The sequence below is a fragment of the Ursus americanus genome, chromosome 32 (genome assembly GCF_024610735.1).
Source record: "Ursus americanus isolate L20-20 chromosome 32, mUrsAme1.1.p, whole genome shotgun sequence".
Taxonomy (NCBI): Eukaryota; Metazoa; Chordata; class Mammalia; order Carnivora; family Ursidae; genus Ursus; species Ursus americanus.
Genome location: NC_142158.1, coordinates 3,265,144 through 3,292,595, shown reverse-complemented (window position 1 = coordinate 3,292,595; position 27,452 = coordinate 3,265,144). Strand labels below are relative to the sequence as shown.

The following is a 27,452-nucleotide window of genomic DNA, read 5'->3' as shown; positions in this document are numbered from 1 at the left end:
GTCAGGTCATGACGTAAAATTCATTCCGTATTTACAGTCGGTCACAGCCTGGGGGCGCCTGGCCGGCTCGGTCAGAAGAGCATGCGACTCTTGATCTCCGGGTTGGATGTTCATGCCTCATGCTGGGTGTAGAGAGTCCTAAAAGTAAATAAATAAAACCTAAAAAACTAAATAAAAAAGATGGGTCACAGTCAAGGATGTTTGGGAAACATTCGTCACCAGAAGCTCACTTTCCCCGCTGTGGTTCAGCTCGGCCCCAGACCAGGCACGCACAGCTCCTCGCCCTGACCTTTTCTCCCGGCACAGCGGGGCCCAGGCAGGGCCTGAGCAGAGATCCTGGGGTGCGAGAGGACATGGTGCCCTGAAGGTCTGGGCTAAACAGACTCGCCCCTTTCTTGCTGCTGTTTCGGGCCTCTCTACAATTGCTTTTCCTGGGGTGTGCGTCTGCGGTATGTCCTGGGGCCTCAGGAAGGGCCGCCTTGACAAGTAGCCCTATAAAACTTGTTACCACGTACATGGTCCCCGTTCAGTCTGTCCCACAGTGCCTCTGTCACAGACACGTGCAGAAGAAATCGCAGGTCTTTAGCAAGAGTGGTGAGAATCCCGAGCTGCTGGTTTGCTCCTTATCTCAGGAACACCTTGCTCCATGATTTGTGCCCAACTTTTGGTGAGGGACTCAGAGCTCACTGTGCACTTGACCTGAAAAAGGGTTCAGGGCTGGAAGAAGTATGGTTCGTTGTATGCTGCCTTAATTCGGGCTTCGTTTTTTTTTTCTTCTTGGTCCTGATGTATTCTTCCCCCCCGCCCCCGCCCCAAATCATGCTGTTCTGAATGGGTCTCAGCTCCTCTTGGGCTTGAAGTGGTTGTGCGTCGATGCAGGGAGCTGTTAGACGTGGTGGGCGAGCACTGCTGGAGTGCAGGTCGCCCAGCCCAGCCTGGGGGAGGGGCGTTGTCAGGGAAGGCGTCCTGGAGGAAGGTTCTGAGCATCATGCCTGGCACATAGTGGGCGCTCGGTAACCGCTGGGACACCGAGAGATGGCATTTGAAAGAGAACTTGGCTGGGAGGAGAATGAGTAAGTAAGCGTGGCCGAGAGCAGCGCACACAGAGGCTCAGAGGAGAGGACGTCACGGACGGAGGAGCTGTTGTAGTATTACGGTGTGGCAGGGATGAAGGGTGGGGGGTGGCGAAGAGGCTGCAGGCCATGCCACAGTCTTGTAGATCTCACCAAAGACTAGCTTGTTTATATACTGTTTACTTTAAGGCAGCAAGGAGTCCGTGAGGCTGAGGAATGTGGGAGAATGGCAGGTCTTGCCAGAAATGGGCAGTAGCGGACGTGTTGGGTGGAGGTGCCCTCAAGGCCCTGGCTGACATGTCCAGTTGGGCTGGTGGGTGTGACTGGGCTCAGCAGCCAGGTGTGCGCGGTAGTCAGCACGCGCAGCCGCAGTGTAGACGCTCACCAGACTACCTCCCCAGTGGCCATGACTCTCCTTTCCACATTCGTGACCTGTATCTCGGTTTACCTTGAGCTACGGACATGTATATTCAGCCTCTTCCCTGGCATCTCAACTAGATGTCCAACGATGTCTCCCACTTGGTGTGTCCACGACAGAGCCATGGACTCCCCCCACCCCCAGCTCCCGAGCACGCCCAATCCCCATATGTGACACCAACTCTACCCGGCAGGCTCAACCTCTCCCTTTCCCAGACTGCGCAGCCCCGCTCTGTCCCTCAGCCTTGTCACCCCTGGTTCTTGCCTGTGCTCCTGACACGCACTGGCAACCCACACTCCTGCCTCTCTGTAACCTGTCAGTCCCTACCCCGCAGCCTGGGAGCCTTCCCGTGTCCCAGGTGCCAGACCCTCCGACAGCTTCCTATTGCATGCAGAATAAATATGCTTTCTTCATGGTCTACAAGGCCCCTGCATCTCCTCCTCCACCTTGTTCTGCTCTCTCCTTTGTTCGCTTCCCTCCAGCCTCCATGGCCTGACTGCTTCTCCCTAGAGCTTGCCATGGCTCCCGTCTCAGCTGTTGTTCCATTGGAACACCCTTCCCCTGGATCTTCCCATAGCTCCCTTCTCCCCACCCTCCAGGTCTCAACCCCACTGCCTCTTTCTTAGACGTTTTCCTTGACCCTTGTGGGCAAGGAAGCCCTCCAGTCCTTCCACCATATTATCATCTTTTGTCTTCCCAGCATTGATCATCATGGGAAATGATCTTATTTACTCCTGGAGGGATGTTTTGCCCATCTCCCCGCATTGGAGTATAAGCTGCTGGAGGGCAGGGACCTGGGTTGTTCTGTTACGTGCCCAGTGCCCGGCACGTAATAATTGCTCAGTAAATCTTGTTTAATGGCTTGGCTTTGCGTTATGGTTATTGCTTGGCTGCACTGCCCTACAAGATTCTCTGCTCCTTAAGAGTACAGGATTTATTCCTGTGCAGCGAATGCCATCAAATGTCAGGAACAGATTTCTCTTGGGCTCTAGAAAATAATTCCTTGCATGAAGAGGTTATCTTTAAAACTATGAGGTTCGAAGAATAAGAGTATGGATTATGTCGTCAGTGATCTAAACTCTCAACAAGCTGTATAGGGAAAAAGGAGGAAAGCCCCCCCCCATGTGACCGTCACAGCAGCCACACGTGGGAGCTCTTTTAGCCCATTTTTCAGATGAGACTCCCAGAGTTCAGAGATGTTAAAACACCTTCCCCGGAGCACACTGCTAGTTAAGGGACAGCCAGGGCTGGGCGCTCCACTGCCAGTGAGCCGACTCCCAAGCCCGTGCCCTCTCTGCTGGATCCCTGGTCTCCAGGCTGGCCTGGGTCACTGGCAGGAAAGGCTAGGGAAGTTGGGGTGAGAGCCCATGCACGATGATATTGCACTGGGAACTCCGTGATCCGGGTCGGCATGACCGCAGGCCGCTCTGTCCTTACGGGGTTTGACTCTTCCTCTCAGTGGACTGGACAAGTTTCTACTTGTGTTTGAACGGGTGGGAATGAGCAGCAGAGAGACCTGGGATGGAGGGCCCTCTGCCCCTGCGAGCTGCCCATTCCGAGAACATACGTGGTCAGTGCAAATTCACTCCTGGCAAATCAGGCCATGCTATCCGCCCCACGTTCGGTTTCCTGGCTTTCCTTCTTGCCTGATGGAGTTGGGGGTTTAACCAAATACCTCCCAGTAGAGTTTGAGGCTTAATCAAATAGCTCCTGAAAGTAAAGACTTGCTGTGGAGGGAACGAGCAGGCTGGAGTAACGCAGGCTGGAATTTGGGAAGGGCAGAAAGCAGGGGCTAAGCTGTAGGTGGGTGGGGAGCGAGCCCAGGTGCAGAGCTCCACTGGGTGCTGGGGACCATCTGAGTAGAAGCAGGCCGCACTCGATGGCCTTGATGATTCGACATCAATCTGTCATTGTACCAGTTGTAGTTAAGGGATACTCCTCAAGGTTAGGATGAGGTCGTCTTCATTCTTCAGCTCTCATGTGGAAATTCAGAGCAAAGTTGGCCTCTCCAAATTCTTGGTTTCCCCAAACAAGCCCTCAAGGAAACCGCCATCACTGCTGGAATTTGGTATTTGATTTCCTATCCACCAGGGCTGTGGTCAAACATCTATCACAAGCCTATTCCTTTTTTTTTTTTTTAAGATTTTATTTATTTATTTGAGATAGAGGGAGAGGGAGCACGAGCACTGAGAGGGAGAAGCAGATTCTCTGCTGAGCAGGGAGCCCGACACAGGGCTTGATCCCAGGACTCTGGGATCATGACCTGAGCCCAAGGCAGATGCTTAACTGACTGAGCCACCCAGGTGCCCCTAGCCTATTCCTTAACAAAATCAAAATATAAAGTAAATGGTTTTTAGCTTTGGCCCTTGATGTGTATTCTGCTGAAAATCCTACTGACTTTCAGACTGAAAACCACACTTGGAAACTAGACCAAAAACAAATTACTTCCATGCTCCAGATATAACTGCAGTTCTTTTATATATTTTGGTTTAGATTGTGTGACATTATTTATATAGTTGCTTCTTGGAGTTATACATGTTTTGCTTTTCTTGAGAAGCTACTTTAGGTCGCACATTTAGTAATTAATAAAATAGAAATTAAAAGGTAAGGTGAATGAACAGAGTTAAGAGGGGTAAAAATACACAAACAAGGAAGGTATAGCCAAGTTCAGGATCAGTCCCCAGCTCTGCCTGCACGGAGCTCTGTTCTGCTTGCCGGAAAAGGGTGGAGCCTTAGTGCGGCAAGCTTCACACCTAACATCTGATTGTCGAAATTGAGCCATGTGACCATTGCTCTTGCGCAGACAGAGGACCGCCTAACCAGCGCTGAGCTATAGGCTGGTGCCTGCAACCAAGCCAGGATTTTCCTCTGGAAGCGGTTTCAAATCGACTTCCACCCTTGAGCAAGTACTCAGTTGAAATCCCCAAAAGCCATACCCAAGTCAGCATGGCCCAAATGGTCTTTTCCTAAAAAAGAGTTTGGAGCATCCTCTATCGTGGGCATAGCAAAACCACAGAAATGCTTCTGGTTGAGCCCTGCGTGGCCTCGACCCCCTCCCCCCAGGTAACTGAATCAATTGACCACCTGTATGCAGTTATTTGATACTGAAATCTTAAATGTTGGAGAATGTCAACAAAGGGTATCCAGGTAGGGTTTGCTATATAGTTAATATTAGGTCAGGACCACAGGTGACTGTACCCATGCCAGCTTCTTTGGTTATAATACATCACCACAGTGGCATGTAGGAAGTGTCTTTGATAGACAGTTTATCTCACTGTTCCCTGTAGCTTGGGTTGCAGATAGTTAACTCACTTTAAAATGCAACCAAAGGGGCGCCTGGGTGGCACAGCGGTTAGCGTCTGCCTTCGGCTCAGGGCGCGATCCCGGCGTTATGGGATCGAGCCCCACATCAGGCTCCTGTGCTATGAGCCTGCTTCTTCCTCTCCCACTCCCCCTGCTTGTGTTCCCTCTCTAGCTGGCTGTCTCTATCACTGTCAAATAAATAAATAAAATCTTTAAAAAAAAAAACATGTTTAAAAAAATAAATAAATAAAAATAAAATAAAATGCAACCAAAGCCAATGAAAAATCACAGGTGGCAAATAATATTGCCTTGCTTTTGGCAGATTTCCTCATAGATGAAGCAGACTATGTTCATAATGATGATTGAAGGGTACGAGCAAATAACTATCAAACTAATGGATCTGTAATTTGGAGAGAGATGTCTTGAGAATCCATTCTCTTTTGAGAATCTCACTGAAGAATCCATTCAGAAGGGATGTTTATCCAACGGAGTTGAACTGAACATGACAAAGACCTTGGTTTCCGAGCAGATGAGGTTTTTACAGAGTTTGGGTGGTAAGCTGTCTTTACCCAAATTTCTGTTGGAGGCTGGAGATTTAAGACAAGGAGTTGTAAGACTCAGTCATAGGGGAGCTTGGCGATCCAGGAGATCCAGTGAGAAGCAGATCTGCTGATTGCTGCTTGCCCGTTGCGGCCCTCCCAGCAGAATCCCAGGGCGTCCGGCCCTTCAAGCACCATCTGTTCCTTTCCCTTAGTGCCACTGGGGTTTACTGGTGTCAAGATTTTTTTTTTTTAAAGATTTTATTTATTTATTCAACAGAGATAGAGACAGCCAGCGAGAGAGGGAACACAAGCAGGGGGAGTGGGAGAGGAAGAAGCAGGCTCATAGCAGAGGAGCCTGATGTGGGGCTCGATCCCAGAACTCCGGGATCACGCCCTGAGCCGAAAGCACGCGCTTAACCACTGTGCCACCCAGGCGCCCCTGGTCTCAAGATTTTTAAACCAGTAGGATTTAAAGCTTTTTTTTTTTTTTTTTAAAGTAGGCTTTACACCCAGTGTGGCACCCAGTGCGGGGCTTGAACAACTCATGACCCTGAGATTGAGCCGGATGCTTAACCGGCCGAGCCATCCAGGTGCCCCATTTCGTTAGAGGGTTTAATCTGGTTTTTGGTGGTGGTGGTGGTATTCATGGTTAATTTTTGTCATCTTTATAGAGCTGATAATCCTAGGGACAGAGTAAATGTGTTACATTAAGCGTTTTGGGCTAATTTTGATTATTCTTCTTGATGTCACCGATCCATGACGTCCATTCTGAAGGCGAGTTTTCAAATCTCCCGACCACCTCATTCCTGCCTTCCATTTTTACGTGGATTTTCCAGAGATCTAGTAGAGACTTAAACACCTCTCTCAAGTGTAATACGTGGAGGTTTCCCTCATTATTTATTCATTCTTTTGCAATTAAAAAAGTTAAAATCTTACTCAACTTTTCATGACTATGAAAATAACATTGTGCTTAATAGTGCAATAAAGTACTTGTCTTTTTTATAATAATGCTACGAGGGGCATGTTCATAAGCATCACGCTTCTGGGCCCAGAAGCACTAACACGGGCTCTCAAGGTAAGATATTTGCTAGCAATTGGTACCAAGTACTTTCACTCTTTGCATGGCTCTTAAGAAAAATGCATTAAATTATAGCTACTTTTTAAAGAAAACACGCGAGTGTGAAACTTTACTTTTGGCATCAGTTGCAGGATGAGTGAGAATGAATAAAAAGTGAGCTGTTAACTGTTTCTGGAGAAAACATGACAGAGTTGAGAAGATAAAAATTTTTAATTTTCTTACATCAAAAAAAAAAAAATTGGCGCCTGGGGGGCACAGCGGTTGGGCGTCTGCCTTCGGCTCAGGGCGTGATCCCGGCGTTATGGGATCGAGCCCCACATCAGGCTCTTCAGCTATGAGCCTGCTTCTTCCTCTCCCACTCCCCCTGCTTGTGTTCCCTCTCTCGCTGGCTGTCTCTGTCTCTGTCGAATAAATAAATAAAATCTTTAAAAAAAAATTGTGCAGATCTGGAAAGTAAGAAGTGAGTCACTTTCACGTACAAGTCGTTCCCTCCTGTGGTTTTCACAATAGGCTCTCATCCGTGCTACTCCCTGAATGCTTTTGTTTTAACACCGTGATGCCATTTTAACTTTTATATGAAATGAGACTGAATATGAAAGTGAATAAGGGTGATGTGAATAGCTGGATTTAATGACGTGTTCAGTAGGAAATAGCACCTCGCTAAATCTCTACACATTGTTTCCCCTTTTGTCCACAGATTTAGTGCAGCTCTCTCAGAGTTATGGCTCACGTACCCCTCCTCTCCCTAGAGTTTAAAACCCGTTACTGTCCAACCATCGGCACAGAAAGGGTTAGGCATCTCTTTTTTCTCATTGAGATCTACACCACCTCAACCTTTTAAAAATGGAAATGCATGGAAATCACTTTTTATTTTTTATGCCCTATTTATTTGTCTATTTATTTATTTAGAAATTGCCTTTTAAACCACACATGTGAAACTATTTGGCTACATATTTGAAGGTATAAATCAATTAAGAATGACTGAATTTTGGTTCCCCTCGAGCATTGACTCAGCTGACAATCTGGTAGGAAATATTTAATTTCTGTAACCTAGTTCATTAAACAGGGATTACCCATATCTGCTTTAAAAGTGCACAGAAAAGCAAAAGGTGAACCTAGGATATCTTGAATCAAAAAGCAAGGATTGGCACCAAATCCAATGGGATCATTTCAAAGGCTGCAAACTCCAGTTTGAAATGGCTTCCACTGGGACATTCTGAGCACCAAAAAGAATAATGACAGTAATAGTTTATGATAGAATTAATTTTAAAAAAATCCATGAGTCCATAGCAATACTAAGAAAACAAAAGAGAGGAGGATACAGAGGACTTTTTAAAGGAATGGCTGATCTTTGCAGGGGAACGACACCTAATGAATGTGGGGATGATGGTAGAAGAGGAAAGTACAATTCTGCAGCCCCCATTGTATTCGTTCACTCAGTAAGGATGGTCGATGGTTGTTTGAAAATGGGGTCATCGCCATGAAACAGAAGTATCACCTCAAAGACTTACTAGTAATTAGTAAGGTACCCTTAACATGGAGCGGTTGGGAGGTCCCCCCCTAACTTAGTGTTACCAGCAGCCGAGCAACCTGACACGGGAGCCACGTACTGTGATTTGGCTCTACCGGCCCCCTTCGCAGGAGTGCCTGGTACGCAGTAGGTGCTCAGGAAATATTTGTTGACTCTTAAATAGTATAAAATGTTCCCCATAAAGTGGTAGCCTCCCTGGACCGCTGCCGACATTCTGTCCTCCCCCTTCCTTCAGAGCACCACGGTCAAGAGTTTGGACGCTTCCTGTTCATTTGGTGTGTTCAGACGTACATGGGCTCATGAACAGTATATAGTGTCGTTTGCTGCGGGTTAGAATTTACATCGATGGCATTGTGCCACGTGTGTTTTTCCGAAACTTGCATTTTTCATTCAATATTATCTTTGGAGATTTGTTCATGTTGTTACATGTGGAAATTTTTTCCCCCTTTTAACTGCTGTTCTATCATTTCACTATGTTTCATCTGAGTTACCATTTCCCTGTTCGATAGGCTCTTAGATTATTCCCAGCTTTTGGCTTTTGTAAGTCTAGTTCTTAGGCGTGCGTCCTCACCCCCTTGTCTTCAACTTGGGAATAGGAGATGGAAAGATGATAATAGTACTGACGTTCATAATCACTACCGGTTACTGAAGCTCTGGGAGGCCATTCAGTGGCACTATGAACACTTTATATTCACTTTATCTTATTTAATACTCACAACAAGTTATTTTTTTAAAGATTTTATTTATTTATTCGACAGAGATAGAGACAGCCAGCGAGAGAGGGAACACAAGCAGGGGGAGTGGGAGAGGAAGAAGCAGGCTCATAGCAGAGGAGCCTGATGTGGGGCTCGATCCCATAACGCCGGGATCACGCCCTGAGCTGAAGGCAGACCCTTAACCGCTGTGCCACCCAGGCGCCCCACACAACAAGTTATTTTATAAACAGAAAGCTAACCTGATGGTACAGAAACATTGGCCAAAGCTCCACGACCCTATAAGTGGCAGATTCAGGATTAGAGCTCAGTACTTGGATGCCAAAGCCTTGAGCATGAGACCTCCTCTTAAGAGAGAGGATGACCTCCCTTCACTCACTGGTCCTTCTCTTGTCCTAATGGAAGATGGTGGCATCGATATAGTTAACTGAGTTCCAGAACGTGTGCCGAAGGAGTACGGGCATAGCTAATGATCTTTGCTCCATTGAAAAGTTGAGTCGTTTGTTGCCATGGTTTCCCTCTTCATAGGGATTTTTTTTTTTTTTTTTTGCTTGCCTGTCATTTTAAGAGTTGAACCAATTGAAAGGTCCCTCACCTTCACTTATAATGATCTTTAGGTGGATAATTGGGACAGAGCACTTGTCTTGTTGAATTAACCTTTTACAAAAAGAAGGGAAGTCTAAAATTATCCATGAGACTTAACCATCAGCTGTAACTCATGTATGTATCCATAGTTATATCTTTAAGGAAACTTTCAAGGGGATATGTGTTTAAAAGGGGGAGCAGGAATCTTTATTTCAGGCAATTCAAGAATATGTGAAAATGTAGTTTTACTTTTCCTCCTTTCATCTAGCAAGGCTGTTTCAATCTAATTTAATGAATCTTAAATGAGATCTACTTGAAGAAAATTACCTAATAAAATATGAAATGAGTCTGGAGACTGAGACTTTTTTGGCATGTTGCTGATGGAAGCCTTTCTGATAAGCAGATAATATGCTGATGACCATGGTGATGTTGGTGATGTTGGTGATGGTTATGGGGAATGCCTCTTACTGCTATGCCACCTTTTTGGGGTTTTTTAGGGATTTTATTGATTTATTTATAGCATACATGTGTGAGCAGAGGGAGGGTCAGAAGGAGAGGAAGAGGGAGAATCCCAAGCCAACTCCATGCTGAGCACAGAACCTGCTACAGGGCTCCATCCCACGCCCCTGAGACCATGACCTGAGCCAAAATCCAGAGTCAGATGCTCAACTGACTGAGCCACCCAGGTGCTCCTATGCCACCTTTTCCCTACAGAGAGCCAGACTGACCCAAACCTCTCACACTCCCGGATTGTGGGGCCCCCATTATTTTATCGTGTTGTGCATTGAGAAAAATTGGCACAGAAAAAATAAGGAACTTGAAAAAAGGAGTCAGCCCCAGGTAGGTGGAGTGGGTAGGCTTCCTCCGGGTGTGTTTTCAGGAAATTGGGAAAAGACCTCCCCGCCGCCACCCCCGTACTTTGCTTTCACAAAGCCTGACATTCTATAACTGGACTTGTTTTTTTGGTTATGTTTTTAGAAACCCTTTTATAAATTTTCAGAACATTAAGAAGATGACCGAATGACTGTTGGTGATCAGTGAGGTTTAAAAAATTATTTAATTAGAGATTTCATGTAAAATATAAGGCATAAAGTATCATCACCATTGATAACACTGTGGAACGGTAACTCTTTTGGAACCGGGCATCAGCTCCATTCCTGAAGAGCTTTGGTGACTGTGGCGGGGGGTGCGGGGGGGGGGAGAATTCAAAGCTACTTCGTCCTCAAGTGCAGTGGGGAGCATAGGATGATAGAGAACGATCCCCAGAAGGGATGCTTCTATGTGCCTAGAGATACCCCGTCCCCATGTTGTTTCTGGGTCTAGCAGTTTGGCCCAAGAACCAAAACCTGCATGGAGTTTTCCAGTGTCCACTCAGTGTTCTGTCCACCATGTGCCTTTGGAGCTGATGACGTCTCCATTCCCCAGATGGGGTCGCTACCTTATGGGGTTTGTAGGCGGCATTCTGCACGCACATAACAGAAGAGGTAATAGCTCTAAGAGTTTCTGCTGTTTTCCAGCTGTAACTGTGCTTCTGCTTATAAAGTTCTAGATTGGATGCGTTAAGCCAGTAATATTTTGGCCTCCTTCTTGGCTTATTCCTTTGCTATGAAGGCTTTTTATGGAGCTTTTCTGTTTGTGAACCGTGTCTCTCCCTCCCCTTTTCTTGTAATGCTGTTGCTTTATCTCTCTTCCATTCATATTTTTTTCCTTCCTTTTTGCTGCATGGAGACTCTCTGCTGTACAAGTGTAAGTATTTTTTGGCGGCTCTGCAGTTTCTGGCTGTATAGTTTGCATTCTTGTGCTCCCATCTGCTTCTGCGCTGCCCGGCTGCTCTCCCCGGAGACTTAGTGTCGTCATCCGTCTGTGGATCCCGCGTGAAACAGGCAGCAGTTTAGAGACAAGATTGGATTTTACAAGATGGTTCAGCTAGCAAAACAGGCGATGAATTTAAAATATCCTAGCTGTGCCTAAAAGCAAGCAGAGTGTTGATGAAGAGGGTACCAACCTTCAAGAGGGGAGAAGTGGTTTTTTCCCTTCGTGTAAAAAAAAAAAAGCGTGATTACTTAAAGTCCAACTTTTGGGGTTTTTTGTTCTTTTTCCTGATTCTATCTTCCCAGGGTTGTAGAAAATTGGCATCATGATTTGCTTCTTGTATTAGAAGAATTTTCCTAATTTATTTCCCAACTGTTTTTTTTTTTTTAACTAACCGTGTTTTCGTTTTGTTTTTTGTTTGTTTTAACCTCAGGGAAAAGAAAATTAGGGATTCTTGAGCTCAAAGTGAGAGTGTTATTTATTATTCTTTGCACGAACTTGATAAAATGAACAAGGCAGGTTCTCCATCCTATTTTTGGGGTGATAGAAACAATTTAACTCTTGTTAAAAAAAAAAAAAGAGTACATCTAGGAATTACATGTTAAAAGTGAGTTTAACAGGAAAAAAATGTGTTGTTTGTCAGACTCCAGAATAAGTCCTCAGCTCTGGTAAAGCAGACCTATCACTTGAGTGACGTGAGAATCGTTTTAATTCCACTATAAAAGTCTGGTCAAATGAGTAAGATTTCTGAGCAACATAGACATTGCGTTGCTTTTAGATTCCTGGAGAACAGGGCCCTGCTTTTCACCCGCAGTCGGCCACGGTGACGTCGTAATCATGGTTGGTGATATCAGGGTGAGAAAGAAGTCCTGCATGTAGGGTTTTCCTTCTAAAGTTACTTTTTAATGGGTTCAACGCACTGTTCCTTCTATTTCTTGAGTACGTGAATATTGACAATAATTCATTACAAAAATGCACTTTTAAAGAAATTGTGTCTAGGCTAAAATAACAGTGGGCAGGGTTGACCAGGAATTGATTTGTGAAGAGCCCTTTGGTGAGTGTACCTTTCCTGCTTTGGGCCCTGGCCCTCTTTATCTGAGGGGCACTTCGTGATTTCTCCTTTCAGGAAATACTCATTGGCAAATGGCCAGGGCAGGAAGTGAAGACTAGGAAACAGTCTGAGAAAAATTAACCCTTTCATTTTGATACAAGAGCATTAACAGTTCTAAAGAGGCTGGTAAAGCTAGGTGTTTTTTTTTCCCCAGGTTGCAACTCATCTAATCGACAGGTGTGAGAAGGGGTTGGCAGGAGTGCATATAAACCAGATTTCTGGAGAAACATAGAATATTTGTTCCTAAATATATACTTGGGTAGATAATCGTAGCTCATTGTTATATCTCCTCTTGCTTTAGATTTATATGTAATGGGATTGTAGGAGTAAGCCAGTAAAGAGTGAGCAAGTTCAGTTTTTTTCTATAAAATGGTTAAGGAAGAAAAAGTTTGAAAGAAAAGAAAGAAAAATAGGAGAGAAATAAAAGTCACTTTTCCCCCCTCCGTTGTTGCAGTTAAACCATAAGAAAGAGATCATGAAACTGTTTGTGCGTCAAAAGTAATGTCTAAAATTGAGTTGCATTCTTAATACCAGTTGTAGAAACTAGTCTGATTTTGAGCCCTGCCTATTTTAGCAAAAGTCCATTGTCCCTGTCCCAATGTCCAAACCTCGGAACTAACAGATATGTCATGTACAGTGGAAGAGTTTCATGTGAAATGCAATTAGGAGGTATTTGCACTTGTACAGAGCATATGAAATGAAGGATCGCTTTGAGGCGTTAGAAAGTCAAACCAAGAAGTGCGAGCTAGTTCCCCTTTGGTTGATGTCTGCCATCAAATATCCTGTTGATTTGCTGCAGTCCTCAGTATGTCTATAAAATTAGGTTGAACTGAATGACGTAGTTACAGATTGGCTTCAGTTTGTAAATGTCTCTTTCTATATATTTTTTCATATTATTTATAAATGTTATATAGTCTATGTATTCTTTTATATATAATTATATATATATATACATTCCAGTTCATATATTTAAAATTGTCGTATATTTGAAATGTCATAATTGTCATATGCTTCACACACATTTGGTCTCTGTTATAAAGGTTATGTAGGGAAACTTGAGACAGATTATTTTTCCCCGTGAACCCTCTTTCTATGAAATCTAATCAAGAGTCACAGGAAAAACTGTTGGAAGACATCTTCATTCCATGCATTTTTAAGCCTCTTTCTTCTTTATTTGTGGCCATCCAAATGAATACGCTGGAATTATATCTCCAGCTTCTTCCTGATCCTTTTACCCATCATGGTTGTGCACAAAGTGGGTGGAATACTAAAGATATTTTCATTAAACGTAGGGTGTATTTCAGGAGTTTGCGCCTCCTGAAAATTAATTCTTTTTAGAGGTTTCACCTATGAATAGACCAGTCAGTCTACTAACTTGTTGAGTCGACTGCAAGGCCAATTTTGGGGGAGAACAACCTGGAAGCTGGATCCCTTTCCAGTTGCATCGGACTGGCTGCATTTTTACTGAACCCACAAAGCCTTTTGCTTTACAAATAGATATTCCTCAGACCGTCTGCCTTTAATAAAACCTTGAAATAACCAAATCAGGTTTTCACTGTGTATTTCAGGAAGACCAGTCTGGATTTAAATATAATTGCTCATCTTTTCTCTCCCTTTTCTCTCAATAATAAATAACATCAAAAGGATACTATTATTAAAACTGGCATAAAATTGTTAGAACTGTAAAGTTGTTTGCTCTAAAGTATGAACCAATTCATTCTTTGAACCAAAGAGAGTTTGTCACCCGTGTGGATGTTTTTTAAGAAAGCCTTACATGACACCCTATTAAATGAAAGACTACCAACTAAGTTCTATTATCTCTTAGTTTAGACAAATACTAGTTTCCAGTATCAGACCAGTTAAAACATCCCTCAGATCCATTCATCTGTTAATCTACTATGAAGGGTGCAGTTCAGAGGGATGCTGGGCCAGCCTCACGATGGGTCAATCCTAGTGCTGCTCCTAATGCCAGCTCAAGTGGGAGCCATTGTCATCTCTCTGGCTCAGTTTCTTCCTTCAGATTCGTTTCTCTAGGTGATGACCGAGGCCCCCTCCCACTTTCACATATGTGGTCCTATTGTGGGTGAAGCTAATACCCTCCTTAGATTTGGCTTTACAACATCAACAGTGGGCACCAATGCTTAAGAAGTTTTGCTGGTTTGGGTTTTGGTCTCATTTTTTGAAAGACTAACAGGATGAAACACTCTTAACCAAGAAGTGACAGCAGATATGGACTTCTAAATCATGGCAACTTTTTCCTAGGTAGCCTTTGCCCATAGTATAAAGATCAGAAGTAGGAAACAAACAGTTACAGCACTTAAATCCTTAAAGGGACAAAGAGTTGGGTGTTGCCTTGCATTGATGTTCTGGTGGTAATAAGCAATGAATAGTTGCAGTTTTAATTTTTAGCGACTGATGTTTACAATCTTTTAATCTGTTTTTATATCCATGTTAATATCCTCACACACAGTTTGGAATTACATTCTGTATCTTTCATTATTCCTTTCCGCAGTATAAATAGAATGTAACTGATTAGGGCTGGAGGCGAGAAGCAAGCAGGGGGCTGTATCAGTTGAGAACATTGTAAACATTTAGAAGTGTGTGGGTTCAGTCTTTCCAGTCAGACTGTCGGATGTGACCATCCTCTAAAGAAGCGAAACAAATACTGGGTGTAAACATTGGAGCCCAGATGTTTCTCCACCCACCCCCCACCCCCAGAAAGGTTCCTGAAGTTTGAAAGGCAAGTTTTCTGTGAATACCTAAGTGCTTTCTTTATTTCATTGCTAGATGACTCCTAAATCCAAAAGGAAGAGTATCCATAGCCGGATGCTGCGACCTGTTTCCAGAGCTTTCGGTGAGTTATTTCTGAACACCCGTCATTTCCCTAAAACCATGAAACACCCCAGCAGGGACCTCGGAGCCCTTCAGGGATGTTGTGTCTGAGTGAATATAGACGAGGAGAGGGAAGCGTGTGGACAGGTGTTTGCTGTTCCGTGATAAACTCGAAGTTACTGTCAGGAATTCTGTAATCCATCTACACAGTAAGCGTCAGTCTGGGTCTCTGCTTTATTTCAGAGATGGAGTTTGATCTCGATAAAGCGCTGGAGGAGGTGCCCATTCACATCGAGGACCCGCCTTTCCCATCCGTCCGACAGGAGAAGCGGAGCTCGGGATTTCTCTCCGAGCTGCCTTCCGAGGAGGGGAAGAAGCTAGAGCACTTTACCAAGTTGAGGCCCAAACGAAATAAGAAGCAGCAGCCCACCCAGGCGGCGGTAGGTGGCTGGTGGGGCCCCTTCTCCCCCAGGCCCTTTCCTTTTCAGGGGGAGGCTGGAGGTTGGCCCAGGCGCCTGGCCCCTTGGGAGTGCTCGTAGGAAGGACAGCAGAACCGCCACACGGGGTGCTCGGTGCTCCAGCAAAGCCTCTCCACTTGGTGCTCAGCAGGTTTTGAAAAGACAATGCTGTATGGTTTCCAGCACTTCAGAGCAGAGTTGGAAGAAGCCCTTAGAAAAATAGCAGCCACGTGGGTGAGACAAAGAGGCTAGTCTGTAGCACTTTTTGTGTCTGAGTGTGAAACGATGGAAAATAAGTACCAAAGCCTTTGCTTGTGGTTAAAAGTCGCTTGTGCGTGCCTTAGGGGTGCACGCTCTACCTCCCCATCCACCTGCGGGTCCTGGGCTGTCCTGAGGCCTTTGCTCTGGGTCACGTGCAAGCCCGCGGGGGTGCAGGGTGGTCGGGGAGAGCCGCTCTGGTGCTGTGACTCTGTGGCTCCCGCTCCTGCCGGAGGAGATGGAATTGCTTGTGCTGAGCGGCCTGTCTCGGGCTCGTGTCCACCGCACCTGCTGTCTGTCTTGCTCACCTTCCTTGCTCTGCCGTCTACTGTGTACCCGGCCGCCTCTGCAGCCGCCCCAGGTCGCTCCTGACCGCAGCCCGTGGACGCCTGTCTGCTGCCCTCCCACTTGATGTCTCAGCGCTTACTTGACACACAAAACCCCAGTCCTTCCCGAAAGCAACTTCCTGTGGCCTCTGAGTGGCCACGCGCTTCTTTTCCTCCCACCCCACCGGTGAGGCCTTGGAGTGTGTTATTTGCTGCATGGGCCCCAGGGTCAGAACCCGTGGTTTCCATTTGTTGACTTGTGCCCTGTCTGCTCTGCTCTGGGTTCAAGTGTTCCCCTGCCTCCTGAACTTCAGTGTCCCAGAGCACCTCGGGCTCCCTACGTGTAAAACTGGGAGCCTCCCTCTCTGTAAAGCTGCCTTCCTCTCATAGCCCCTGTCCCCCACGGAGATCACAGTAGACATGTCAGAAACCTGGTGATCCTGAACACCATGTCCACACTGCCAACCCCGACCTGGTGTCTGCCTTCCTCCTTGCCATCCCTGACGTTGCTGCTTCCCAGTCTGAGTCTCAGTCCTCCAGAGCTGCAGCCTTGTTCTTGTCACTTCCCCTCCACACCCCACACATCTTCTGGGCTGACAACCGCTTATCTTGCAGATTTCCATTGGCCTCGGTGTTCCAGGAAGCCCTCCCTGTCTCCACCTCTGTGCTTGCATCCCATAGCATGACCCCAGGGGCGGTCATGCTCACCGACTGGTTGTGCACAACCTGAACAACCCTCCATGGAGGCCATGGTTCCTCCAATGCTTGCTACTCACAGCTGTTATAGCTGCTTCATAGCCTTGCTGTGGTGTTCTCTAAGCACCGTCTGTAAGCTCCATGTAGGAAGGTGTGTGCTTTATCGTCCTTGGATTTGGTGCAGTGCTCTGTCGGTTGTGGAATATAGTAGGTGCTCAGCACTACTTATTGGATGATAGGTGGGTGACTGGAGACAAATGGATGAAGGTCACAATAATCATCTGCCTGGTCAGTCATTTATTCACACTAGCTCAGGCTAGTTCTGTTTAGTTTATTTCTCATTCGAATCTGAATAGGTTGTCGTGGTTTCAGAAAAACAAAACAACTTAATGCATTGTTTTCTGATTTACTTGATTTTAACATTTAGTACACTATTACATATTCTTTCTTTTTTTTCTTTTTCTTTAAGATTTTATTTATTTATTTGAAACCGAAGAAGAGAGTGAGTACATAAGCAGGGAGAGCAGCAGGCAGAAGGAGAGGGAGAATCAGACTTCACACTGAGCAGGGAGCCTGATGTGGGACTCGATGCGGGGCTCGATCCCAGGATTCTGGGATCATGACCTGAGCCGAAGGCAGATGCTTAACCAGCTGAGCCACCCAGGCGCCCCTCTATTACATACTCTAAAAGGAAGAAACTTTTTTTGCTTTTTAAATAAGGAAAGACCTTCTTAGATAGGGAAAAAGACGACCTCCCCACTAGATTCTAGGTGGTTACTGAATGAATGGCTGCTCTTTGGCTCTTTCCATGTGGAGAGTCATTAGCAGTGTAACTGTACATGAAACAATGGTTTATTTCCCCTTGATTAAGCCAGCCACCCATGAAAGGAGAATGTTGTGAACATAATTTAAAAGCCAAGAAGAGAAGGGAAGGGAAGAAGGCTGAGACAGAGTGCTGGTGGAGGAACTACTGGGTATATGCTGGAGAGATCTGAACTTTGCCCACAGCAAAGCCCGCTCACAGGTTCCGCTCACACGGGGCTGTTCCTTCCGAGGGGCGCGTGTCCTAAAACCGTGGGCGATGGTCATGGGTCCAAGTAGATCTGGCTTCTTCCACGAGGCATGGTAGACTGTGAAACATGGCATAGCTTGCTTTCCTTCGGGCTCCTAGTGAAATGTACTACTTTATGATTTTCCGAGTACTTTCTCCACTCTGTGAAGTGGCCACATTTTCAGGTGAGAACGAGGGGATTGCAGCTGACCTTTCTCACTAGGATTTAGCAGCAATAATCATTTAATAGTGTTGTCTTGTTTTTGTTTTGCTAGACTTGAGTGGACTCAGTCTATCCTAAGTCTATTTTAACTTTCCTAGAGCTTGCCCTTGACCTCTAATACCCGTACTGGGCTTTTTCTAAGCATCAGAATGCTCAAAGCCAAGGTGTGGCTTTTTTTTTTTTTTAATCTTTTTACTTTTATCATTTCTGACACCAAATGTGTGGGTGCCCCCCCCGCCCTCCACCCCACACACATCAACTAATGCTTCAACTCTGGACACCAACTGAGTGTCCCCCCCATTCAATTCAGTTCTGACACTGCCTGGAGTTAACATAGACCCCACAGGTTAAGGGCTCAGTGGCTCCCCCACGTCAGACACCAGTCCCAGCACGTCACCTGTACATCTGACCAACTGGCTATAAATTCAAGGGAGGTTCCCACGACCCCCTCCTTAGGTATGATAATTTGCTGGAATGGCTCACAGAACTCAAGAAGACACTTTTCTTACTATTACTGGTTTATCATGAAGGATGTACCTCAGGAACAGCCAGACGGATGAGATGTGTAGGGTGAGGTAATGGCAGAACGGCTGGGAGCCTCCATGCCCCTCTCTGGACGAGCCGCCATCCCCGCCCCTCAGTGTGTTTCCTGACCCGGAGGCTCTCCAAACCTCATCACTCAGGCGGTTTTATGGAGGTTCCGTTAACGAGGCACGATTGAGTAAATCATTGGTCACTGGTGACTAACTCCATCACCAGGCCCTCGTTCCTCCCCAGGGCCAGAGATGGGGGTAAACGTTCCAACCCTCCTGTTACATGGTTGGTTTCTCTGACCACTAGCTATTATCCTGAAGCTGCTTGGGGACCCACCAAGACTCACCTTTTTTTTTTTTATCATAAACTCAGGAATGATTGAAAGGGGCTTGTTAAAATAGCAAAAGATGTTCCTGTTAGCTCTATCACTCAGGAGCTTTCAAAGAGGAACTGTGTCAGGCACCAGGACAAAGGCCAAATATACACTTCTTGTAGCACATAAGGCTAAGCTAAATGCCAACATGTCAGTTTCTGCCGGGCCAAAAACTACTAGTGTTGTAACTTTAATTCCTGTGCTAAAAATATACACATAAATATCTATGTAAATATGAAGACTAGATAATTATTTTTTAAAAACTAAGTAAAAATTTAATCTTCTGGTCAAACTACAATCCTTCTAAAACTACCAGACGTCTTTTTTTTTTTTTAAGATTTTTAAAATTTCTTTATCAGAGAGCATGAGCAGGGGGAGTGGCAGGCAGAGGGAGAAGCAGGCTCCCTGTTGAGCAAGGAGCCTGATATGGGACTCGATCCCAGGACCCTGGGATCATGACCCAAGCTGAGGACAGTTGCTTAACTGACTGAGCTGCCCGCGTGCCCCTAAACTACCAGACATCGTATGAATAAATGTTCTACACATTTTATTTATACATTTCAAGTCTTTACTGAACCTCTCAAAAAAAAAACCCCAATTTATTTTTAATAACAAGGGATACTATATACCAGTTTCTTCTTTTTTCATTTCATTCATGTATATATAAGAACTCATAAACATTACATTATGGCTCATTAATCTGTAGAATTTAATCTTGGAGCGCAGGAGTATAAGGATGTGAGGTGTGGCTGGCAGGCTCTCCCTTTCCCTGGCAGTGTGTGTCTGGACAGGGGATCTTCCTGAGCCCGAGCCGGCTTGCTTCTAAAACCCTAGCACTGCCTTCATCATGGAGTCATCATGACAAATAAATGGAATAAATGTATATAGTCCTTTATTAAATGTAAATATTGTTCTTCAAAGCTAGTATTTCCGTTTTGTTAGTATTAACTCTATTTACTATATTGATATTTGCTTTTTCCTGTCTGCTGTTCCCCTTCCCTGACACTGAAATGGGGGAGGAAGAGAAAAACATCCCTAGAAATTGATACATATCACTGTTAGCTCCTCTAATCTGGGGGATTTTTACTCATGTTTATTAAGGAGCAAGCCCACTATTTTATAAGAATTCATATTCAAAAATTATTTTCTTAGTAGAAGTGACTTTTAGAAAGTCTGCTTTTGGGATGAGAGTTCACGTGGGTAGAGAGTGGCTGTGTCATTTTCGAAGGCACAGAATGAGCCAGTGTAAGGGGTACAACAGGTGAGGGGGGGGCAGCTGTTATGCCACATCCCCGATGTTTCCGAATGTGTTTCTCGCTCACGTCATCGTCCAGTGTGGGTGTGCCTGGTCAGGGGACCCCACGGTGATCATTCAGGGACCCAGGCTGCTTTCCTCTGTGGCTTCTCTTTGGTCCTCGAGTCCTGTCCGGTCAGCTGGATGCCGTGAAGCACTCAGACTCACACCCAGCAGGTGTGAGCAAACCTGGCTAAGTGACGCAGTAGCCAGAGCTTGGCCGAGTGGCTGCCTGGCAGCGTGCGAACCTGAGAAATGCGTTCTAACCGTGACGGCCAACAGGCAGGTGCAGCGGGGGCGCCCGCCTGGGCTTCATGCGCACCCGCTGCCGGTGAGCTACCGCTTCTGCTGCCTCACCTCGCGTAACCGTGGGGGGAAGGTATTCCCTAAAGGAAGATCCCTCTGCAGAGAAGAATGAAAGAATATTGGCCTGGGATTCAGGGAACCTGCCAGGGTCCGGGTGTGACGGCCACTAACTAGACTCCGCTCCCCTGGAAGGAGCTTTGCAGACTATCCCTTGTTCTAGGGAATGTGAAGCCCAGGGCAAGAAACTGACTTGCCTCTGGTCATCCTCTGAGTGACCATTCCACATCCTGCAATGGCTTTGCTCTGCACGGTCCCTCAGCGTTCATTTGCCACAGTTCCAGTGACGGAACAAACCAACTAATGCAAACACTAAGTCCTGGGGAATCAGTTGTCTCCCACGTGCTTCGGATCACAGTCATGGTATCACCAGGCTAGAAGGGATTTCGATGTCCTCTCGTCCAGTCCCTCATCAAGAACTTAAAAATCTCTATGTAGCCAGAGTAGTTGCCTGGTCTGCCTCTCGCAACCTCTCAGAAGCAGCCATTTCCTAGAAGCTCCAGTTGTTAGCATTTTATTTTTTATGTGTTGCTGAAATCTGTCTTTATAATTTTAACCAGGCCGTCTTGTTCCTGTTATCAGATGTGGCACATGTCATTGAAGGAGACCTAACAGACTTACAGATATTTGTGGTTTATTACTAGGTCTTTCCTTCACCAGTCTAAATGTCCTCAGCTTTTTCAGTGTTCCTGATATGACACTGTCTGCAGTCCATTTATGGTTTTTTGTTACTCTTTTCTGAGTAAGTGGCAAGGCCATACCACCTCCTTCCTTCTAACTGCTATACTTCTATTTATTCATCCACAGATAGTATTCACTTCAAAACAAACAACCAATTCCAGTATAGTTAACATACAGTGTTCTATCAATTCTATACATCACTCAGTGCTCATCATGACAAATGTGTTCTTAATCCCCTTCACCTGTTCCCCCATCCTCCTGTCCCCTCCCCCTGGGAACCATCAGTTCTCCATAGTTAAGAGTCTGTTTTTTGGTTTGTCTCCTTTTTTCTTTGTTCGTTTGTTTTGTTTCTTAAATGAGTGAAATCATATGGTCTTTGTCTTCTTGGACTGATGTATTTCCCTTAGCATAATACTGTCTAGCTCCATCCATGTCATCGCAAATGGCAAGATTTCATTCTACTTAATGGCCGAATAATATTCCATTGTATGCACTACACCTTCCCATCCATCCATCTGTCCATCAGTGGACACTATGGTTGTTTCTATAGTTTGGCTATTGTAGATAATGCTGCTATAAACATAGGGGTGCATGTAGCTTTTCAAATTAGTGTTTTCATTTTCTTTGGGCAAGTACCCAGTAGTGGAATTACTGGGTTATGTGGTAATTCTTTTTTCCCCCCAATTTTTTGAGGAACCTTCATTCTCCACAGTGGCTGCACCAGTTTGCATTCCCACCAACAGTGCACGAGGGTTCCTTTTCTCCCCCCACATCCTTGTCAACCTTGTTGCTTCTTGTGGTTTTTTATTTTAGCCATTCTGACAGGTAGAAGGTAATAACCCATCATGGTTTTGACTTTCTTTTCCCTGTGATGAGTGATGCTGAGCACCTTCTCACGTGTCTGCTGGCCATCTGGGTGTCTTCTTTAGAGACATGTCTGTTCATGTCTTCTGGAGTACTTATTTGTTTTTGCTGTGTTGAGTTGTAGAAGTTTTTTATATATTTTGGATATTAACCCTTTATCACACTTGTCATTTGCAAATATCTTCTCCCATTCCGTAGGTTGTCTTTTACTTTTGTTGATTCCCTTGCTGTGCAGAAGCTTTTTATTTTGATGGTTTTGTTTCTCTTGCCTCAGAAGACATATCTAGAAAAATGTTGCTATGGCCAGTGTCATAGAAATTATTATCTGTTCTCTCTTCTGGGATTTTTATGGTTTCAAGTTTCACATTTAGGTCCTTAATGCATTTTGAGTTTACTTGTATGTGTGGTGTAAGGAAGTGGCCCAGTTTCATTCTTCTGCATGTAGCTGTCCAGTTTTCCCAACACCATTTGTTGAAGAGACTGTCTTTTTCCCATTGCATATTTTTGCCTCCTTTGTTGAAGATTAATTGACCATATAATCATGGGTTTATTTCTGGGCTCTTTATTCTGTTTCAATGATCTATGTGTGTGTTTTTGTGCCAATACCGTACTGTTTTGATCACTACAGCTTTGTAGTATATCTTGAAATCTAGGAACGTGATATCTCCAGTTTTGTTGTTCTTTTTGAAGATTGTTTTGGCTATTTGGGTTCTTTTCTGGTTCCATTCAAATTTTAGGATTATTTATTCTCATTCTGTGAAAAATGCTTTTGGTGTTTTGATAGGCATTGCATTAAGTCTGAAGATTACTTTGGGTAGTATGGACATTTTAACAATATTTTTTCAATCCATAAGCACAGAATATTTTTCCATTTTTTTGGTGTCATCTTCAGTTTCTTTCATCATTGTTTTATAGTTTTCAGAGTATACATCTTTTACCTCATTGGTTAAGTCTATTCCTAGGCATTTTATTCTTTTTGTTGCAATTATAAATGGGACTGTTACCTTAATTTCTCTTTTTGCTACTTTATTATTAGTGTATAGAAATGTAATATTTTTCTGTATATTAATTTTGTATCCTGTGACCTTACTGAATTCACTTATCAGCACTACTAATTTTTTGGTGGTCTTTTAGGGTTTTTTCTATATGTAGTATCATGTTTAGTGAAAGTTTTACTTCTTCTTTACCAATTTGGATGCCTTTTATTTCTTTTTCTTGTGTGATTGCTGTGGCTGGGTCTTCCAGTACTCTGTTGAGTAAAAGTGGTGAGAGTGGATGTGTTCATATTTTAATAGCTGTATCATCTGGGTAACTGGTAGTGGTCACTCTCAGGCAAGGCCTATAATCGTCTGTATTTAAAAGCATATTTCAGAGAGAGAAAAATGGGGCACATGCATCAGGAAATGTGAACTTACCCAGAAGTCCTAGTATACTTGTTGTTACATCTCACTGTCCAGAAATGAGCCATATTTCCAGCCCCATGTACAAGAGCAGCTGAGAAGATATTGTGTTTCACTTGGTCAGATGGATATGCTAAGGAAATCAGGATTTGATACGGAGACTGGGTAGGCATGTAGCAGTTTCTGCTGTTACTTATTCAGTTGAGAAAGTTTCCTCCTAGTTTGCTAATTTTTTTTCAGTGAGTGATGGTTTAATTTGGTTTTTTTTTCTTCAGTATTTCTGGAAATTGATCATTTATTTTTCTCTTCTGTTTTGCTGTTGTGGTGAATCACAATAACAGACCTTTCTAATGGTAGACCAGTCTTGATAATAATCACGATACTCTTGCTTTTGTTTTTAATTCTAGTGTAAGTAACATACAGTGTTATATTAGTTTCAGGTGTATATTCTTGCTTTGTTTTAATATACTGCTGGGCTTTGTTTACCATATTTTATTGGGATTGTTTTCATCTATGTGCATAAATAAGAGAGACCTATAGTTTTTCTTATCTAGACCATCCATCTACTTTGGGTTTCAGAATTATACTATCTTCATAAATTAGTTTGGAAGCTCTCCTTCCTCTTCTCTGGAACGGCTAGTATATAATGGAGCTTTTCCGCCCCTCTCCTGGGAAGCATCTGGGCCTGGTGTGTGTGTGTGTGTGTGCAGGTGATGCTTGGATGCAGATTCCAAATCTAGGGAGTTGACTTCTTTTGTTATGGATCTAATCAGATTACCTAATTCCTCTTGAGACCATTTTGGCCATTGATATTTTTCTAGGATGTCATCCACTTAGTCTAATTGTCGTTTAGTTGTTTATAGAATTCTTACAACTTTTTATCCTCCTGAACCATAGCTGTGTCCCATTTTTTTTCCCTGTCTGATCTATTTTGCCTTTCTCCTAATTTTGCAAGGTTGTCTCTTTTATTAGTCTTTTTTTTGGAGGGGGGGGGAAGAATCAGCTTTTATTTTTATTTGTCCTCTCAAATGCATCAATGTTTGTCCTTTTATTGTATTTCCTTTGTTTTACATCCGTTGGGTTCCTTATTTCCTTCTTGATTGCTTGGCTCTCACTTCTCCATGATACTTACTGTCTAATGTATGCATGTAAGATTCCATGATTATTCAGCTCACTAATTAGCACTCTTTGGGTGTATGTGTTCGGTTACTAATAATACACTAATTGTCCTTCCTGCCTGCCCATCTCGCTCCATCCGGCCTGTGGAGACGTTAGGAGAGATTTGGCAGCTGCCTCGTCAGGATCCAGGTGCACCACCCACAGTGTTTCCTTGGTGTGTTCGTCTTCATAATCCTGACGGCGGGTGGTCTGAGTTGTCGTTAGTCCTCATAATCGCTGGCTCGTCTTCTAAGCAGTCACAAATTATCCTTTTAGCATGTCTTCATACACCAGGGGTACAAAATCTGCCTTCTCGATTTGTCAAATACTGACCACAGCCATCCGATGCCCTGTTTTCTTTGAGAAAGCCTTTCTCGGCGTGCAGACGGAGTCCGTTCCAGCCGGCTCGGGGACAGCATTTCTGCTCTCCCCTTCCAATAGCGACACTACACTTTTTTAGTCTAAAATTCAAGCTCCTTGACAGAAAGACCAAAGTCAAACGGAATTCAGAGAACTTCTTATGTGTCTATCTCCCTTGCTTTCCTGTCGCTAGAAATTGAGCTGAAACAGTGTGTGCGTTTAGCCTTGAACTGTTCTGACAAACTGCGTTTCACTTTTGTGTTCGGTATTTCTGCTGCTCTTCGTACAAGCTGCCGACACCTCCGCTTTTATTCTAACAGATGCTTTTTAAACCACCTCTCATTGAGGATCTCCCGGGGACGCTGGACTTCCCGTAACCTCTCTGCTCTCAGCGTCTTCATCTCTACAATGACAGGGTTGGACTGGGGGATCCACCTCGAGGTCCATCCAGCCCTGAAAGCTGGCCCGCCCTGCAGGAAAGCAGACTGCTTTGTGGAGCCCTGTCTGCTTCCGTCTCTGAAACCCCCCGATGTTCTCCCTGACCCCCAAGAACTTTTTGTGCTCGCTCTGCATTCCATTTCAAAGCAAGAAGAAAGGAAAGGGCTTAAAGGAGAAATTTATGCTAGTAAAAAGTAATTTTTTTTTTCTCAAAATGGGAAAGAGAATTTGAGAGGGAGCCTCTGAGGGGGAGCATGGGTCCACTGGAAGGAAGCACCTTGTTAGGACCATCTGTCCTGGGCTCATAGTCCTTCTCATCCGTAGTCAGGGGAGCTATGTGGGTACCCCTCACTCTCTGAGCCACTGTTTGATCTGCGACTAACCAAAAACCAGGATAAAACTACCTTTCCTTTTCAGTGCAAAGAGTAGATGTGAAGATGAAATCATAACATGCAAGACACTTGTATAAACGATCAAGCATTCAACAAACGCAGGGAGCCATTATTACCGTAGAGATCCCAGTCTCCATTCTTTTACAGAAGGAGAAGTGCTAACCCGAGCAAGTTCTGTGCTACTTTATCTTTTGCGACGAAAGTGACTCAGAGAGCTGCTTTCTCTCCCTAATTGAATTGTAGAACTTTGCTGTTTCTGTGCTCTATCATAATACATAGGAAAGCCTTGCTCAAATATAAAGCGCCATTCAGATGAGAAGTATAATTGTTATTATTCACATTTCACAGGAGTTCTTTTGTCTATGATCTGTTATCTGCTCACCTTTCAGCATTTCACAAACATGAACTCTTCAACACACAGCTCATTTTCATAATGGAGATTTCCCAGTGAGTGAAGTGGATGATTGCTTAAAGCATGTGATTGGCTTTTTCGTTAAACAGTGCATATGCAGACATGGACATGAGCCAAATTCCCCTAGAGGCAACTTGACACTTACAAATCAAGATTACAGAAAGCCACTTCTCCACCGCTCTGTGGCAAGACATTCAGACCAGATATCTCAACCATGGGAGAATTTGTCCTTGTGCCCAAAGGAATGGGCAAAATACGCACTCCTTCTCAAGGGCCCACAACCTGTTAGCGTGAACTATTAGTACACCGTTGCAGACACCAGTCAGACATGTGGCCGGCTGAGCTCACTGTGAGTTGTCCATTCAAAGAGAAATGCTAACTTGGTAGATGATTTCCTTGTAGCCTCTCTACTGAGACCCAAGCTCTCAAGTGTCTGCTGGATGCTTGACTGTGGGTTTCCCACAGCGCCTCAAATGTTCAACAGAAATTAGACTCATCATTTCTTTCCCCAAATCTGGTCTTTGAACTATGTTCCCTAGAACCATACTCCCACTCACCTAGACTAGAAACTTCGACCTCATCTGAGGCACCTCCTTTCTTTGTATTCTCTTTTCTCTAGCCCTCGATCTGCTCCTCGTCTCCTCCAGATTAGATTAGACTATTCCAGGAATCTTTCTTTTGTGTCCCTGAATGGATTCCCCTACATATATTCCGTGGCTTCTCCAATATGTCCTTCATGCTGCCCTAGAATTATCAGAACAAAATTCAGGTTGGGCCATGTGCCTCTTTTGTGGGCTCCCTGTCGCCTACAAAGTAAATTCCATGCTCTTCAGCGTAAGATTCGAGGCTGTTCACCATAGGCCCTTGTATTATTAATTGGGAAGTATTCGTTCAGTAGAGATAATGAGAGATACACAATTAAAAATGACTTAAATAGTGAGAAATACTGATTTTTCTCACTTACCAAGAAATCCTGAAGTCTCAGGATCAAGGACTGGTTTCTTCAGCAGCAAAGCACAACCACCCAGGTGTTTTCTGCGCTTGTGCTGTGTCATCCAGCACGTGTTGGCATTTGCCCTCAGGCTTGCCCTCTCTCGAACCCCATCGTGGCTGCTGTGGCTCCCATATCACGTCCTCCCTCCCACATGTAACCATACAGGAAAACACGTTCCT

The 27,452-nt window shown here is 44.5% G+C and overlaps 1 protein-coding gene across 3 annotated transcripts in view; it reads left to right on the top strand.

The window, feature by feature from the left end:
• The window catches only part of CARMIL1 (capping protein regulator and myosin 1 linker 1), a 304,280-nt gene that overhangs the window by 248,976 nt on the left and 27,852 nt on the right, over positions 1–27,452 (top strand). For all 3 annotated transcript variants that reach the window (XM_045800481.2, XM_045800480.2, XM_045800482.2), the window contains exons 30-31: positions 14,954–15,020; positions 15,242–15,438. In XM_045800481.2, the coding sequence (XP_045656437.2) occupies positions 14,954–15,020; positions 15,242–15,438 (264 nt within the window). The remainder of the gene's footprint in view (positions 1–14,953; positions 15,021–15,241; positions 15,439–27,452) is intronic.